The sequence below is a fragment of the Podospora pseudopauciseta genome, chromosome 4 (assembly GCF_035222475.1).
Source record: "Podospora pseudopauciseta strain CBS 411.78 chromosome 4, whole genome shotgun sequence".
Lineage (NCBI taxonomy): Eukaryota > Fungi > Ascomycota > Sordariomycetes > Sordariales > Podosporaceae > Podospora > Podospora pseudopauciseta.
In genome coordinates, this window is record NC_085894.1 from 1,578,065 (window position 1) to 1,594,817 (window position 16,753).

Genomic DNA, 16,753 nt, shown 5'->3' on the forward strand with positions numbered 1-16,753 from the left:
ACGCGGTTTCGTACTCGTAATCGGGATCGGGAATCTGACCTCGGAGTGGTCGAGCGAGCATTGAGCGGTCGACAGTACGCGTAAAGCTGGCAGTCCATACGGAGCGGACTAGCCGATATCAACCTGCTTGACACCGGATGTGACAAGTGCACCGACTTCCACAAGACTTCCGATCTTGTAGGGCTGAGCCGGGCCGGACACAGATCAGAGCACGGCGCGGGCCTCTCCCGGAGCCGTTGGGCTGGTGAAATGGTGATATTTGGCATTCCGCGACGTCTTGTCACGGCAGGGCACGGCGGGCTATCGGACTGTTGATGGACCCCGAAAAGTCTGCGAGCCAAGGGGGCTGAGACCGTCAGTGGCCCACATGGATCCCAGCATGTCGGGATACTTTCTTCGGATGGCGTTTGATCCGCAGAAGATATTCGTCCCGTCTAGTCCCGTTCTCTTGCGCCTGGATTGGGGGGATAGAAAACGCCAAGGCCTTCCAAAAGATGAGACCTTTTATTGATCTCTGGGGGTCGGGTGTTCCCCACGTGCTTGAGACAAACAGGCGGGGGTCTCTAGTCAGGACTCAGGGGAACAATGAGGGGCTTGAGTGCGAAAGCGCAAAGACACACAGTCCCGACTTTCACAATGACCGAGCACAGACAGCTGTAGTTTTGAGGGATGATTACTTGTTGGAGGGCATGATGGCAACGTATGCTGACATATTCAGATTGATAAGGGGGCGGAGGTTCTGCTCTGTTTGTGGGGGAGGCAAACACCAACCCTTTTTTTTCCCCCTTGACTGACGGTTGGTGGGGGAGAGAAGCCCAAGAACAAGCTGATGTAACGGACCCACGGTGCAATTTCGCATGCCGGTGAATGGACCAAAAACCCCGCTAACGATATCCACGATCTCACCCGTTGCCTGATCAAGCACTTATCAGGGTTCTGGGGAACGAAAACGAGCCAAAGGGGGCAAGTATCCCCTACACCAGAACATGGCGATACCAAACATTCATGCGTGAGAACAATCCGTCATAGAGATGGCACGATCGACCTCTAAGTCACAGAGAGATTCACGAAGTGTCGGAACCGGCTGCACGGCGCGTAATGCATTACATACGGGAACCGTGTCGGCATCATACACATCGCCAGTTTGTTCTCTCGAAGCCTTGGACGCCCCGGCAAACCCAATGAAGAGACAGCCCACGGCGGGGATCCAGCTCCACAAGGCTCACGCTTTGCTGCCGGGAACTTTCCCTGTGAAGTGGTTACTGGAGCTGGGAGCTGGAAGCTGGGCGAACAACAAGAGAAGAAGAACCCGGAGCGGTGGGCAGGTCTCGCACTGCGTGGTGGGCGCAGACCCCGTTGCCCAGATCTCGACTAGCTCCGCTCGGGCCCTGCGAAGACTCCGTCTGCCCAGACTTGTCACTTTTATAATTCGCGACCCCCGATCGGGGCCAAGCAAAGGTCCTTTTTTTCCAAGTGCAATCGAACCAGACTCGTCGTCGTTGTATTCTGACGCGTCGTGGGACTGTTCGTCTTCTTGTCTCTCGTTCTTTAACTTTTGCCAGTTTCTTGGTGTTATTGGTGTTCTTTGCGCCGTTGCTGCTCTTCGAACTGTACGACTTTCGAAGACTTTGAGTGTTTGCGACTGAGTGATAGACACCGATCTTGTCTCACAGCCCCTTTCGTCAACTGCCACCACCTGGAGACAGCCAACGAACCGACCATGTCCTTTACTGGGGCAGGTTCCTTCGGGAACTACGACCTCACGGCGCAGAGTACCGGAGCGCCACTTGGGCGAACGACGACAAACGACCAGCAGCGGGAGGAGGTTGTGACTGCTGGGGGTTCTTCACCGGGACGGAATGAGAACGACGTGAGCAGGACGAGGGCTACGTCCCTGACTGAGGTGGCCGACAGTGAAGCCGCTATTCGCAATGAGAAGGGCAACATCACCGATGCCGCCGACGAGGATGAGGAAGCCATTGAGGAGGAGCGCCGCCACAGCGCCGTTCTTGCATTGGCGCGCAAGTACACTTCACAGTCGCATTACGGTGTCGAGCCCGGCACCAATGTCTTCGAAGCCGCCCTCCAAGATGAGAACTCGCCCATCAACCCCAATGGGCCCAATTTCAACAGCAAGGCATGGGCAAAGGCCGTCGTGAGCATGATGGACGGCCGGGGCGCCTCTTTCCGGACCAGCGGTGTTGCTTTCCAGCACCTGAACGTCTTCGGCTTCGGCGCGCCCACCGATTATCAGAAGGATGTTGCCAACGTCTGGCTCGAGCTCGTTGGGCTCGCCCGCAAGCTGACCGGCAACAAGGGACGTCGCATTGACATTTTGCGCGATTTCGATGGTGTGGTCGAGAAGGGAGAGATGCTTGTTGTGCTTGGTCCCCCAGGTTCCGGCTGCAGTACCTTTCTCAAGACCATTGCCGGTGACTACAACGGCATCTACATGGATGAGAACTCGTACTTCAACTACCAAGGTATGTGAAATCTGCGCCGATCTGGCCGACAAACACGCCGTGCTAACCAGTGCCTCAGGCATGACTGCCAAGGAGATGCATACGCACCATCGTGGTGAGGCCATCTACACGGCTGAGGTTGACACACATTTCCCCCAGCTTTCAGTTGGCGACACCCTCACTTTTGCTGCCCGCGCCCGCGCGCCCCGCCAACTTCCCCCAGGAGTCTCCAAGAACATATTTGCCCAGCATTTGAGGGATGTTGTGATGGCCATGTTCGGCATCAGCCACACAGTCAACACCCGTGTAGGTAACGAGTACATTCGCGGTGTGTCTGGTGGTGAGCGCAAGCGTGTCACCATTGCCGAGGCTGCCCTGTCTGGTGCCCCTCTTCAGTGCTGGGATAACAGCACAAGAGGTCTCGATAGCGCCAATGCCATCGAGTTCTGCAAGAACCTGAAAATGTCGAGCGACCTTTTCCAGAGCACTTGCTGCGTTTCCATCTACCAGGCTCCCCAGAGCGCATACGACCTTTTCGACAAGGCCCTCGTGCTTTACGAAGGACGTCAGATCTTCTTCGGAAAGGCCAGCGAGGCCCGTCAGTACTTCGAGAGACTCGGCTTCGATTGCCCTTCCCGCCAGACCACCCCCGATTTCTTGACTTCCATGACAAGTCCCCTGGAGCGTGTTGTGCGTCCTGGATGGGAGGACAAGGCTCCCCGCACACCCGATGAGTTCGCTGCCGCCTGGAAGAAGAGCCCCGAGTACCAGGCTCTGCAGGCCCAGATCGAAGCCTACAAGGCGTCGCATCCCATCAACGGTCCCGATGCTGAAGCTTTCCGTGCGTCCAAGCAGGCCCAGCAGGCCAAGAGTCAGCGTGTCAAGTCGCCCTTCACCCTCTCCTACATGCAGCAGATTCAGCTGTGCCTCTGGAGAGGTTGGAAGCGCCTGACCGGTGATCCTAGTCTGAGCATCGGTGCTCTGGTTGGAAACACCATCATGGCTCTCATCATCTCCAGTATCTTCTACAACCTCCAACCCACAACGGACAGCTTCTACCAGCGTGGCGCTTTGCTCTTCTTCGCTTGTCTTATGAACGCCTTCTCCAGTGCTCTCGAAATTCTCACTCTCTACTCGCAACGTCCCATTGTCGAAAAACACAAGGCGTACGCTCTTTACCACCCATCTGCTGAAGCCATCGCCTCGATGCTGTGCGATTTGCCATACAAGATTGCCAACACCCTCGTCTTCAACCTGACCTTGTACTTCATGACGAATCTGCGTCGGGAAGCGGGCGCTTTCTTCTTTTTCCTGCTGTTCTCGTTCTTCACTGTCCTGGTCATGTCCATGATCTTCCGGACAATTGCCAGCTCCACAAGAACGCTCTCGCAGGCCATGGTTCCCGCCGCCGCCATCATTCTCGCCTTGGTCATCTTCACTGGTTTCGTCATCCCCATTGATTACATGCCTGGATGGTGCCGCTGGATCAACTACATCGATCCCCTGGCCTATTCCTTCGAGTCTCTGATGGTCAACGAATTCCACGGTCGGAATTTCACTTGCACCCAGTTTGTGCCTAACCTCATGATTCCTGGTTATGGTGACATTAGCCCGGCCAACCGCGCTTGCTCCGCCATCGGTTCCATTGCTGGCTCATCTGTTGTCAATGGCGACGACTACATCAACTCGGCTTTCAGGTACTACGTATCTCATAAGTGGCGCAACTTTGGTATCTTGCTCGCCTTCATCGCCTTCTTCACCACCACCTACATGCTTGCGGCTGAGACAGTCTCTGCTGCCAAGAGCAAGGGTGAGGTCTTGCTCTTCCGTCGCGGCCACAAGCCTGCGTCCTTCAAGGAGAACAAGGGTGATGCCGAATCTGGCGGTGTCGCTGTTGCTGGACCTGTTGCTAAGGCGGCTGCTGGGTACCAGTCCGATAAGGAGAGTGGCAACATCCAGGGCTCGACTAGTGTTTTCCATTGGAACAACGTCTGCTACGAGGTCAAGGTCAAGAAGGAGACTCGCCAGATCCTGAACAATGTGGACGGATGGGTGAAGCCCGGTACTCTCACGGCTCTCATGGGTGTCTCCGGCGCTGGCAAGACCACTCTTCTCGACTGCTTGGCTGACCGAACCTCCATGGGTGTTATCACGGGAGAAATGCTTGTTGATGGCCTTCCCAGAGACGCTTCTTTCCAGCGCAAGACCGGCTACGTTCAGCAACAGGATCTTCATCTTCAAACTACCACCGTTCGCGAGGCCTTGAACTTTAGCGCTCTCCTTCGTCAACCCGCGCACGTCCCCCGAGAAGAGAAGCTCGCTTATGTTGATGAGGTTATCAAGCTTTTGGAAATGGAGGAATACGCTGACGCCATCATCGGTGTCCCTGGCGAAGGTCTCAACGTTGAACAGCGCAAGCGTCTTACTATCGGTGTCGAACTTGCTGCCAAGCCCCCTCTGCTCCTCTTCGTTGATGAGCCTACCTCCGGTCTCGACAGTCAAACATCTTGGGCCATTTTGGATCTTCTCGAGAAGCTCACCAAGAGCGGACAAGCCATTCTCTGCACTATTCATCAGCCCTCGGCCATGCTCTTCCAGCGCTTCGACAGACTCTTGTTTCTGGCCAAGGGTGGCAGGACTGTGTACTTTGGCGATATCGGCGAAAACTCCAAGACCATGACTTCCTACTTTGAGCGCAATGGTGGTTTCCCTTGCCCTGCTGACGCCAACCCCGCTGAGTGGATGTTGGAGGTTATCGGTGCTGCCCCTGGAAGTGTTACCAATGTCGACTGGCACCAGGCCTGGCGCGAGAGTCCCGAGTATGCTGCCGTCCAGGAAGAGCTTCAGCGTCTCAAGGCCCAGGCCAAGCCCTCTGATGCCCTCGCCACCGACGATGGAAGTTATCGTGAGTTCGCTGCTCCCTTCGGCGAGCAACTCCGCAGTGTCACCCATCGTGTCTTCCAGCAATACTGGCGCACTCCCACCTACATTTATTCCAAGGCCATTCTCTGCCTCATCGTCTCGCTCTTCATCGGCTTCGTTTTTTTCAAAGCTCCCAACACCATCCAGGGTCTCCAGAACCAGATGTTTGCCATCTTCAACATTCTCACCGTCTTCGGCCAGCTCGTACAGCAGACTATGCCTCACTTCGTCGTCCAACGCTCCTTGTATGAGGTCCGCGAGCGTCCCTCCAAAGTCTACAGCTGGAAGGTCTTTATGCTCTCGCAGATCATTGTTGAGCTCCCCTGGAACACCCTCATGGCCGCTCTGATGTTCGTCACCTGGTACTACCCCGTCGGGCTTGATGCAAACGCTGCCGCCGCCGGCCAGACTGCCGAGCGTGGCGCTCTCATGTTCCTGCTCCTGGTCGCCTTCATGCTGTTCACCTCCACCTTCACTGATTTCATCATTGCTGGTTTTGAGACGGCCGAAGCAGGCGGCAACATCGCCAACTTGCTCTTCAGTTTGTGCTTGATCTTCTGCGGTGTCCTGGCTACCCCTGAAACCATGCCCAGGTTCTGGATCTTTATGTATCGCGTCAGTCCCTTCACGTACCTTGTCAGCGCCATGCTGTCCACCGCTGTCGCCAACTCCGAAGTCGTCTGCGCTGCCAATGAGTTGCAGAAGTTTGCGCCCCCCTCGGGTCAAACTTGCTTCGAGTACCTCGAATCCTACATGGAGATTGCCGGTGGTTATCTCACCAACCCCAACAGCACCGACATGTGCTCATTCTGCACCATCAAGGACACCAACGTGTTCCTTGCTCAGGTCGGCGCCAACTATGACGACAGATGGCGCAACTTTGGGTATGTGATTCGACTCTCTCTTCATTCTTTTCATGTTCAGCCAGCTAATCTTGTTCCCTTTGCAGTATCCTCTGGGCCTTCATCATCTTCAACATCTTCGCTGCTCTCGGTGTATACTGGCTCGTTCGTGTACCCAAGAAGAAGCTCGGTGCCAAGGCGAAGAAGGAGTAGATCGGTCTTCTCCTGCGACCCACGAAAAAGACGCAACAAAAATTTTCAGCCAAGTAACGAAGACGACGAAAACGATGATGCTTGGGTGAGGTGGTACGAGTTCGTCTTTCGTGTCATAACACGATGCGCATCTTGTCCCCACACCTCCCGTCATCATGATCTCCCCTCCACACCGGCATCGAGGCAAAGTCCGCTTTTGCTCTTGATATCTTGCGACTTGTTTTTGCTTCGCCCCTGCTTAATCCTGGTCTCACCAGACACCAAAGCATTTACACCATCTTGTCCTCATAACCACCGTCTCGCAAGCAGCACATAGCAGACGCACATACACCCACACACATACAAAGCGATCGGATACCAAATGTACATTTCTTGCATCTTCACTGTCCTTGTTTCTCTCTTATTTTTTTATATAATGTCTAAAAGAATAGAACTCCTTTTCGTATTGGGTCAAACCTAGGAAGGGAGGCAGCCATTGATGAGCCTCATGGCAAAGCGGGTCGTTTATATTGCATTTCCAGTTTGGAATTTGCTTTCTTGTACATAAATCCTGGATTTGGTTTGCTTTTTGTCTTGTCTATAGCACAATGCCCCTATTGTACATGGACAGTAACGACAGTCAAAAGGGAAAATGGGTCATGATAGAAGTGGATGAATCAATATGATACCAATTTATTTTGATATTGCTTTCTTTGCGTGCTTGTGCTAGGAGTCTTAGTGCTCATGGAATGATAATGTGTCACTGAATTAAGACTGCTTATTTGTTTCCGGTAACTAATAATACAACCATTTGACGCTGACACGTCCCTTACAACCGGGACCTTAAAGAAAGCTGATTCCAACACCAACCTGCAGTCCCTTTCTCCCCTCCTCCTCTCTCCTCAGCACAAGCGGCAGGCTAAAGTTGAGCTCAAATCTTGCCATAGGATGGGCATACACCAGCCCAAACCCAGCAGCCACACTCGGCAGCCCGTTCCCAAGCTGCCCAACAGCAGAGGCCACACCTTCAAACACCTTCTTTGGCTCCATGGCCAACACCCGCCCATTTTCCCCTGTGGCCACCCTCTTTTGAAGCGCCACCATTCGGCCACCATTGGCAAAGAGCTGGAATCTCAACGGCGAGTCCGCACCCAGACGAGGAAGAGGAAACATCATGTTCACGCTCCCAGCAGCGAAAACGTCACCACCGACGGAATCAGCGCCGTCATGGGGGCCGAGACCGCCGAGCTTGAATCCGCGGACGTCAGCAGGGCCGCCAAGTTGGAACCGGTCGTTGATGCGGCTTGGACAAGCTGGAGCGGCAGGGTTGTAGCCCAATGCTAGGGGGTAGAGAAGACCAACACGGACACCCCCGCCGATGGAAACACCTGATTTGACCTGCGAGCCGGGGAGGGATAATGGGATAGCACCGGACGTTTCGAGCTCGGTTTTGGCAAAGGCCACATCACCGCTTAGGGGTCCCCAGCCGGCGAGCTCGGAGGTGGTCTTGAGGAGATAGCCGCTTTGGGGGAGCATGGGGTTGTCTCGGCGGTCGAGAGTGTATGTGTGGCCTATTGAGGACTTGACGGAGTCACCTGCGTCGGCCCGAACGGTGGGGGAAGCCTTGGGGGCCAGGCCGGTCAACTGTCTCCATACCCCGTTGTACGTGACGGTGTGGGTAGCTTTGCTGTCGCTCAACCATGAGAGCTTAAGGCTGCCACCTGTGAGGTGTTCGTCATGGGATGCCCACGGCTTTTGTGTTGATGAGCGGAGAGCGTCCAAGGCCAGCCGTATGTCTGGGTTGGCGTTTAATGGGGTGGAGAAGCTGGCGTTGTAGGCTGATCTGGTGCGTGTGCCGGTACTGGCGTTGATGGACAAAGTCTCGGCACCACCAAAGATGTTTCGGAATACACCATTGGTGTAAGCGGAGCCTTCTGCATTGCCAAAGTCGGTGCCGGCGGTGAATACCAGTCTGGATTTCTCCTTGACGTTAATGGCAATGTCCAGCTCTGTCCTGTTGGGAGGAGCATCAGGCCGGTTGGCCTCGGAAATGAATGCCCCGAAACCGTCCTCTTTGAAGATATCTACGTGAAGGTCATGTTAGGCATGGTTCTGAGTTCTTGATGAAGAGGCACAGACGCACCAAAACGGGAGAGCCGCCGGGTAGCGGCACCAACACGCTCCAAGCTCTCGCCGAGGGTCGAGGATAAGTTTTCGGGGCCCTCCACAAGAGGCTTGAATATACGATCGAGAATAGACCGGCGTGTATTTGAGGCGCCGTGCACTTCAATGGAGTTGATAGCAGCAGGGGTGAGAAGGTGCTCATCGAGCTGTGCGTGAGGGAGTGCTGTTAGTGACCCTGAGACAGTAAATTAAGCAGCCAAGAGCGCCGAAAGCAAATGTCTTGTACCATGTTCGATTTGCTATCGTAGGCCTGGTGTTGTGAAGGAACGGCGGCCTATGTGTGAGATTGGTGTGTTAATAGTCTTCATCCAGAGTCCCAGAGTCCGGCTGGCCAAACAGTAGAATGCCATTCTCTTGTAAACTTACACCGCTGCTGCCGGAGCCGAGAGAGGCTCCCATGTTGTGAGTGAGGCTTGCTGTCACTGGTTTCGGAAGCTCTTCAGTGAGAGTCCTGGATTGGATTGGACAAGGGTCCGTGGGAATGGGGCGCTCGAAACGGATCCACTTTAATCTTGGCTTCGGTGCATCGCTGACGTAAGAAGGCGCAGGCCCCACTTCCTCTGATTCCTTCCATTCACCTTTGGGACCGGTGGGCCTGTCAGCCGCAACCCTCTCTTTGCCTTCGCCCTCCAACCTTGATTTCGTCACCCACGCTGCCACAGGCCTTTTATCCCCAGCCAACGTCCAGCGCATTCAACACTCTGCGCGCCCCCCTCTCTCTACAGTTTGGGCCGTTTCAGCAACTACACTATCTCTCTCTCAGCGCACCGTCACCGCCCGCCCGATCAGCCACGTCCCTCATTCCTCGTTCAGATGGCCAGTCGTGCAGCGCACAAGCGCGTAAGTGTCTCTCTCGGTCCTCCTGGCCTGGCCACATGTCTGTCGTTCGTGGGGGAAATGTCTGACTTGTTCCTCTTATCCAGTTGACGCGCGAATACAAGAGCATCTCTGAAAACCCACCTCCGTACATCCAAGCCCACCCCTCGGAAACCAATATCCTGGAGTAGGAACCGCCTCTCCCCCGCGCAAACACAAGAACGGCTACTGACCAGCTTCTCTTACAGGTGGCACTATGTTATCACCGGTCCTGAGGACACCCCCTACCATGGCGGCCAGTACTGGGGAACCCTGATTTTCCCTCCCAACTACCCCTTCGCCCCACCAGCGATCCGTATGCACACCCCCTCCGGCCGGTTCCAACCGTCAAGCCGTCTCTGTCTTTCCATCTCGGATTTCCACCCACGATCATTCAATCCGGCCTGGGAGGTATCGACCATTCTGATCGGCCTGCTTTCGTTCATGACATCGGAGGAGATGACCACTGGGTCGGTGTCGGCTACCGAGGCCGAGAGGAGGATGTATGCCGCGCGATCTCGGTGGTGGAACTCGACAGGGGGCGGCTCGCACTTGAAAAGAGACAGCAAGGCTGGTAAAGGCAACATCAAGGCCGGGGATGGCGGTCTCAAGTTCAAGTCGGAATGGCCAGAAATTGACGCTGAAAACTGGGCGTGGATGCGAGAAAACAAGATTGATACGGCTACGGGGATGAAGATGGTTGAGGCGAACCCTGCTTCTTGTGGGCCCCAGCTCGGTATTGCTACCGGGAGCGGCCACCAAGCCCATGCGGTGGTGGATGCTGTCATTCAGCAACGAGAAGCAGGGCAAGGTTGGCTTCGCAACAACAAGATGTTGGTGGTTGGAGGCATCATCTTTATTTATGTTCTGATTGCACGGCTACTAGGTGAGGGCACTCCATGAGTCTTGCAAAGAGGTTGGCGAGTTGGATGTTGGTTCGGGAATGCAGCGAGGGCCATTTAGGCAAGGAGGATGGTCTCTTTAACACTGGATTACCATGTTTTTTAACTGGGTTTCCTCATCTTGGGCCAAGGAGTTATGTTTCTCATTAGGCTTTGCTCAAACTGTACTTCTATGCGGGAAATGGAAGGGTTTCTAGGCTTTCTGCTCGGCACATTTCGGCGGTATGTTCATTTGTAATATGGCTTTCAGCAAAGTAAACAACACACAAATACGTAAGGCAGTTGTTGGTAGTGTATCTAAAGATCATACCATTCTTTTCTACCGAGGACCTGGCGCTCCAAACAAACGTGGTACATTCTGTGGAACATGAAGTTCAGCCCTGTGGAGCAGTGAACACCAGGTGTGGAGCATCGGTTGAACAGGAAGAGTTCTAGTCCTACCCAGATTCTTGGCCCCAACTTCACTCAAACAAAGACGCTGGCAGCAAGTGGGAGAAAAGACGACTTCTGATGTTTTAATTGAACAACTTGTTCTTCACCCTACTCAACACCCCTCCAGACTTGTCCTCCCGCGGGTGGTACGGACCAACCTCGAAACCCCACTCATTTACCTTTTCACATGTGCACAGCTTCCTGTTGACCTTGAAACCATCTTCATCGTGTGGTCCATAGCGGGTATCAACATGGAAACATTCGCAAAGCCCGATAGTTCAGGCCATGCGTGTGATTCGTGCCGCAGTCACAGCATTTCACCCTGGTAGAGCGTAGCCACTCGGGGGACAGCTCCTGGCCACCAATGATGCGAAAGACCTTGGCTTTTGGCCGGATCTGTGCTACCGACAAACTCTGTATTCTTGGTCTCCTTGTAAGGCGTCTGTGTAGATTTCCTGCATTCTTTGCAAGGGTCGCCCTCTCTACGTTTGGGATTGTTGAGATTGGTCCAGCCGTAGATCTCATTGTGGTGGTACTTTGCTGGATCCTTAGGGTCGTTGTGTCTCCGATAGAGACGGCTGGAGATGTAGGTTCCCAAGACTCTGTCCATGGCTGATGTTGTGATGATGTTTGCTTATGGCTGAATACGTGGGTGACTAGGTATGGGTATTGAATGTCCACGCCGTTGAGAAAATAGATGCGGGTTCCAAACAAGAGAAGCAGAGATTTACATTTCGTACAAGATTGAAAGCCATCGCTCATACTTCGTGTTTGATTCAAACAAGGCACCTGTTCGCTAATCTTTGTTCCTGCTATCGCCTTCTGGACATGGCCACCAGTCCCCGATGCCCAACTGGAAGCTCAACAAGGCAATGCCGCTGAGTCATGCTTCAAATCATGGGCATGATGTACCATATCTATTGACTCAGGCATTCCTGTAGAGGTATCTCATATACTCAATAGCCCTGCGAACAGCATTTAGCAACTAATTCCCAAGTTGATTTGTAAAGAGCAGCTTATTATTTCTCCACCGCAGGTCGTCCCTCAAATAGGCTGACCTGTGGAGCAGGAACTGTCTTATCATTAGAGGTGTTAGCCAAACTAAGCCCATCCCGGACATAAAGCACCTGGCTTACACGTAATATTGTCGCACCCGGAGTTCCTAACTTCTTCTGGGCCTGGAATAATAATAGAGCGAACGAGAAATATACTCTGTAATATAATCTCTATTGATTGTGCTATCGGCCCCACCACGGAGCCCACTCGTCTGAAATGAGCAGTCAACATGGACATTTCACAACAGAAGAGGGTACGGGACATACACTCGGCCGGTGCCCATAAAGGAGTGCATTCAATAGGATTACTCTTCCATTTGGACCTCGAGACTTCCTAACATTGTCATCCCATATATTGCCCTAAACGAGAACTGGCGTGACTTGCGTCATTGGCCCCAGAAGCCGGCCAACAACTCCGTTGAGCATTGATTGCCTGACAGAGGGTATTGAACCTAGGGCTGGTACGGCCATGGACTCTCTTCTCTTGCTCAATGGTTTGCCTCAGGCTCTCCTTGAAGCAGACGGCCCAGCTGTCATGCATTGTGCCCCATTGCTCTAATGTGCCATCTTATCGGATGTTCTGAGATCCAAACGTGCCGGTTATGGCTGAAGGCTGTCTACCTCTCGTTCTCCGATGAAGTGAGAGGATAACCGGAATAAGCCGGGCTTTGCTGGGTATTTTTGTCGGTGATCGGCGTCCACTCGCTGACTGCACTCCATCTTCTTCCACCACCCCACCTATATCGAAAGTGGTCAAGCGGTCTTGGTATATGCTGCGGTATCAAGTTTAGCAACTATCTTGCAGCATGGTACATGGCCCGGATCACATCTCCGGCGTTTTTCTCGTCACAGAACGCCAGATGACATTTTCTACGTCGCAGATCGAGGCCCCTGTATCGTAGCACACCGTCAACCTGAGCGAGATGCTTTGAGGTAGAAATTGCCATTAGTACCCGGGAAGAGCCGGGACAAGTCTTGATATTTGGTGAGCGTGATAGCTACGATATACGAAGAAGGGCACAGGCTTACGGCTCCTGAGCGGGGGGTCAAGTGGTTCTCAACCCATCTTGTTCTAGGTTGATCAAGGCAAGCTGTTGACTCTGTTGATGGTGGTGGCATTGTTGAAGGGGAAAATGATAAAATGAAAATGATTGAGGATTTGGTACCAAGCAATGCAAAAATGTTGAGGTTGTCGGGAAGGAAGGCATACTGTGTTTTGGGCAACCGAGGAGGCCTCATGGCACGGAAATAACTAATCGCACCTTCCCAGCACACAACTGCTCAAACTGGAAGAGCGACCCATACTGTTGGATAAACATAACCGCAACCGGGTAAATTTCCCATTTTCATCATGATTGGGCACCACCACCACCATCATACATATGTATCAAAACATCACTCTTACCTTACTCACAGCCACCAACCATTTTTCACCACCTCCAAACCCCTTCAACAAAAATGCCTCCCCAACCACACACCACCCACCTCCTCACCACCAACTGGCAATTTCACCGCCTGGGCGACCCCCCCACAAAATGGCATCCCGTCCCCCACCTCCCCTCAGACATCCACACCGAACTCATCAACTCCTCCCTCCTCCCTCACCCCTTCCTCGACCTAAACGAACTCGCCACCTCCTGGGTAGCCGACCAGACATGGATTTACCGCCTCACTTTCCCCACCCCCGCCCACAACCCCGATGCCGTCATCGACCTTGTCTTTGAAGGCCTGGACACTTTCGCGACAATCACCCTGAATGGCCGGGTAATCAAACAGACAGACAACATGTTTGTTTGTTGGAGGGTGAATATTAACGATTTTGTCGCCGGGGAAGAAGAGAACATCTTGGAGATTACCTTTGATAATGCACGGGAGAGGGGTCTGCAGTTGGTGAAGGACCATCCGGAGCATGAGTTTATTGTGCACCAGACCGAAGTGAGCAGGGGCCCGGTGAGGAAGGCTCAGTACCACTGGGGATGGGATTGGGGGCCGACACTCATGACGTATGGGCTTTGGAGGCCGGTCAGAATAGAGGTGTATGAGAGTAGGATTGGGGAGGTGGCGGTGAAATATAATGTTGATTTGAGCGAGGGCGGAGAGGAGCCGGAGGTGGAGATTGGGTTGTGGGTTGGGATTGTTGGGCGGGCAGGGTGGGCAGAGGTGGAAGTTGACTTTCAGGGGAGAACAATGGTTGCTTTCACAGGAGAACAGGGGAAGTTGATCAAGAATGGGGAGCATCCTGAGACGTGGGAATATTCAGCATCGATGGTCAGGTTGGAAGGTGCAAAGCTGTGGTGGCCGAAAGGGTACGGCGGTCAGAATTTGTACGACGTGCGAGTGAGGATTTTCGATGCCGAAGGCGGGACGGTTCTGGCAGAGCATAATCAAAGAGTCGGGTTCCGCAAGGCAGAGTTGGTCCAGGAGCGGGATGGGTATGGACATTCGTTTTACTTTCGGGTCAATGACATCGATGTGTTCGCTGCTGGCTCGAACTGGATTCCTGCCGACTCCTTCCTGTCACAAGTTACCCCCGATCGGTACAGGAATTGGCTACAAAATGCGGTTGCGGACGGTAATCAAAACATGATCCGAGTTTGGGGAGGAGGTGTGTACGAACACGATGCATTTTATGACGCCTGTGACGAGTTGGGAATCCTTGTTTGGCAGGATTTCATGTTTGCGTGCGCCTCCTACCCGACGTACCCCGAATTCTTGATGTCAATCGAGATGGAAACAAGACAAAATGTTACACGTCTCCGAAGCCACCCTTCGATTGTGCTGTGGTGCGGCAGCAACGAAGACTATCAAATTCAAGAGCGATACCAGCTCGACAACAATCGTTCAGACAACGACCCAGAATCCTGGTTAAAGAGCTCATTCCCGGCAAGATACATTTACGAAGAGCTCTTACCCCGGATCGTCAGGGAGGAGTCACCCTGTCCAAACACTCTTCTATACCACCCATGCAGTCCCTTTGGAACCGGTGCTTCAACCACTTTGGAAGTAGATCCTACCGTGGGAGACATACACCAGTGGAACCTTTGGCACGGCGAGGCAAAACCATTTCAGTGCCTACCCGAAATGGGCGGGAGGTTTGTCAGTGAGTTTGGGATGGAGGCCTATCCTCACTTTGAGACGGTGCAGAGATTCGTTACCGACCCCAAGGAACTCTATCCAGGGAGCAAGACGCTAGACTTTCACAACAAGGCCATCGGTTACGAAAGGAGACTTATGGCGTATCTTGGCGAGAACTATCGGCTCGTTTATGATATCAAGGGGTTTATCCACCTCACGCAAATCTTGCAAGCCGACTCCATGGCTACGGCGTACAAGTCCTGGAGAAGAGCTTGGCAGACACAAGGAGGCAATGGGAGAAAATGCGGGGGAGTTCTTGTTTGGCAGTTGAATGATTGCTGGCCAACAATTTCATGGGCCGTGGTGGATTACTATGGTATCAAAAAGCCAGCTTGGTACGCCATGAAGCGCGCGTTGGCTCCTATTGCAGTGGGAGTGAGCAGGGCATTTTGGGATTGGACAATGAGACCAGCGGATAATTTGTGGAAGAAACACACTGGTCATGTTGATCCGACCTTGTCGACCAAAAAAGTGGTGTATGATGTGTGGGTGTCGTCTGATGGAACTACTCACCCGAACAAGGAAGATATAGAGGCAACAGTGAGGACCAGGTTCATATCAGTTGCTACTGGGAAGGATATCTTATTTGATATCCCTGAATCAAAAACAGTATCAATTAAGCCGAACGGGGTTACTGACGTTTCGCTGAGTTCGGAACTCAACTGGGAAGGGAAGCAGGAGGAACCAATCGTGATCTACGTTTCACTCTGGATCAACAACGAGAAAGTAAGCAGCGATTGTTCCTGGCCAGACCCTATCAAGTACTTGGACTTGAGTGAGAGGGGGCTTCGCCTGGAGTACCCGGCAGAAAACGAAGTGACGATCCGGACAACGAAGCCAGTGAAGGGATTTGTGTTCTCGGAAAAAGAGGGAGTTACACTGAGGGATAATGGTTTTGATGTCGTCCCGGGGGAAATTGTGACGGTGCAACTGGAGGGGATAAAGGTTCGAGAGCTGGAATGGACGTTTGTTGGACAAGGGCAGTGAGTTGATTCTCTTCAATGTCCACCTTGGCTGGCAATTCTGTAGCCCCCGCGAATCATCGGCCTCGCCCGCGACTGATTATGGGGAGAATATGATGTATCAGCTTCGAAATGTTTCACAAGAGACGCCGTATTCCCCGGTTGACGGCATCCTCTGGCATGAGGCGGGTGTCAACATCGAAAGAGCTGTGGAAGAACTATATTGGCACATTGAGTTATCTGCATGTGACACGATTTTCTTCACCGGTTGCTATACACACTCTCGAAAGCGGCCTTCGTATCCGCTTGAGTAAATTGACCTGTTGGTGAACCTCGGCAACCTTAAGACCCCAAAAGCGAGGAACACGAGATGCCCAAGAATTCGGCGGAAATGGCGGCCAACAGTTCTAATAGGAAGACTTACCGGTGCATGCTCAGGATATATTGTGCAAGGCAGAGAGATGTGGCCAGTCATGAGTGTGGATGCGGTACCCTGGCTCAGGTATTGGCTCGCTGCTGGTGCCCTCTCCCTGTTGCTACCTCTGAGTGCAACAACAGTGTCCCCATGGGGTTGAAGATGGTGGCAAACACATGTCGAGCATCGGAGATGCCAAGAACTGCCCGGTTTCGGTTACAGTGTGGCGCATCTCGAATGTCTTTCGAGACAAGCACATACAATGGGCTGTGCCCCCCCCCCCAACCCCGGAAATATGAGTGGTAGGTAGCCAGGTAGTGTAAGGTGATATTTTGTGTTGCCGGAACTATAAGCTTTGTGCCCCTATTGGCCATCCATGGGCAGCACAGTTCGAT

The 16,753-nt window shown here is 53.2% G+C and overlaps 5 protein-coding genes across 5 annotated transcripts; 3 read left to right on the forward strand and 2 right to left on the reverse strand.

Moving 5' to 3' along the window:
- The first annotated feature begins 374 nt into the window (after positions 1-374).
- Positions 375-7,117, forward strand: CDR1 (Multidrug resistance protein). The gene is made up of 3 exons (XM_062912621.1): positions 375-2,483; positions 2,542-6,268; positions 6,334-7,117. Exons 1-3 carry the CDS (start codon positions 1,721-1,723, stop codon positions 6,437-6,439), a joined length of 4,596 nt encoding a protein of 1,531 aa, XP_062765595.1. The 5' UTR covers positions 375-1,720; the 3' UTR covers positions 6,440-7,117.
- A 13-nt stretch (positions 7,118-7,130) lies between these two features.
- QC763_409930 (uncharacterized protein) lies at positions 7,131-9,229 on the reverse strand. Its single transcript, XM_062912620.1, has 4 exons — positions 8,969-9,229; positions 8,829-8,876; positions 8,562-8,748; positions 7,131-8,502 (listed from the first exon to the last, which is right to left on the reverse strand). The coding sequence occupies exons 1-4, from the start codon at positions 8,999-9,001 to the stop codon at positions 7,262-7,264; spliced, it is 1,509 nt and encodes a 502-aa protein (XP_062765596.1). The 5' UTR covers positions 9,002-9,229; the 3' UTR covers positions 7,131-7,261.
- On the forward strand, positions 9,169-10,682 carry UBC6 (Ubiquitin-conjugating enzyme E2 6). The gene is made up of 3 exons (XM_062912619.1): positions 9,169-9,442; positions 9,526-9,605; positions 9,667-10,682. Exons 1-3 carry the CDS (start codon positions 9,416-9,418, stop codon positions 10,358-10,360), a joined length of 801 nt encoding a protein of 266 aa, XP_062765597.1. The 5' UTR covers positions 9,169-9,415; the 3' UTR covers positions 10,361-10,682.
- Positions 10,683-11,098: 416 nt separating this feature from the next.
- Positions 11,099-11,401, reverse strand: QC763_0064480 (uncharacterized protein; the record flags this gene model as incomplete). The annotated part of the gene is made up of 1 exon (XM_062905893.1): positions 11,099-11,401. The coding sequence occupies one exon, from the start codon at positions 11,399-11,401 to the stop codon at positions 11,099-11,101; it is 303 nt and encodes a 100-aa protein (XP_062765598.1).
- A 1,903-nt stretch (positions 11,402-13,304) lies between these two features.
- Positions 13,305-16,257, forward strand: QC763_0064490 (uncharacterized protein; the record flags this gene model as incomplete). The annotated part of the gene is made up of 2 exons (XM_062905894.1): positions 13,305-15,946; positions 16,011-16,257. The coding sequence occupies 2 exons, from the start codon at positions 13,305-13,307 to the stop codon at positions 16,255-16,257; spliced, it is 2,889 nt and encodes a 962-aa protein (XP_062765599.1).
- Between the last annotated feature and the right edge of the window lie 496 nt (positions 16,258-16,753).

Excerpts from the sequence above, each read along its gene's own strand:
- CDR1 (XM_062912621.1), top strand. The coding sequence starts at position 1,721 with ATGTCCTTTACTGGGGCAGGTTCCTTCGGGAACTACGACCTCACGGCG. Across the intron at positions 2,484-2,541 it reads CTCGTACTTCAACTACCAAG|GCATGACTGCCAAGGAGATG; the intron begins GTATGTGAAATC and ends CCAGTGCCTCAG. Across the intron at positions 6,269-6,333 it reads GACAGATGGCGCAACTTTGG|TATCCTCTGGGCCTTCATCA; the intron begins GTATGTGATTCG and ends TTCCCTTTGCAG.
- QC763_409930 (XM_062912620.1), bottom strand. The coding sequence starts at position 9,001 with ATGGGAGCCTCTCTCGGCTCCGGCAGCAGCGGT. Across the intron at positions 8,877-8,968 it reads TCGGCTCCGGCAGCAGCGGT|GCCGCCGTTCCTTCACAACA; the intron begins GTAAGTTTACAA and ends TCTCACACATAG. Across the intron at positions 8,749-8,828 it reads ACGATAGCAAATCGAACATG|CTCGATGAGCACCTTCTCAC; the intron begins GTACAAGACATT and ends CCTCACGCACAG.
- UBC6 (XM_062912619.1), top strand. The coding sequence starts at position 9,416 with ATGGCCAGTCGTGCAGCGCACAAGCGC. Across the intron at positions 9,443-9,525 it reads GTCGTGCAGCGCACAAGCGC|TTGACGCGCGAATACAAGAG; the intron begins GTAAGTGTCTCT and ends CCTCTTATCCAG. Across the intron at positions 9,606-9,666 it reads TCGGAAACCAATATCCTGGA|GTGGCACTATGTTATCACCG; the intron begins GTAGGAACCGCC and ends CTTCTCTTACAG.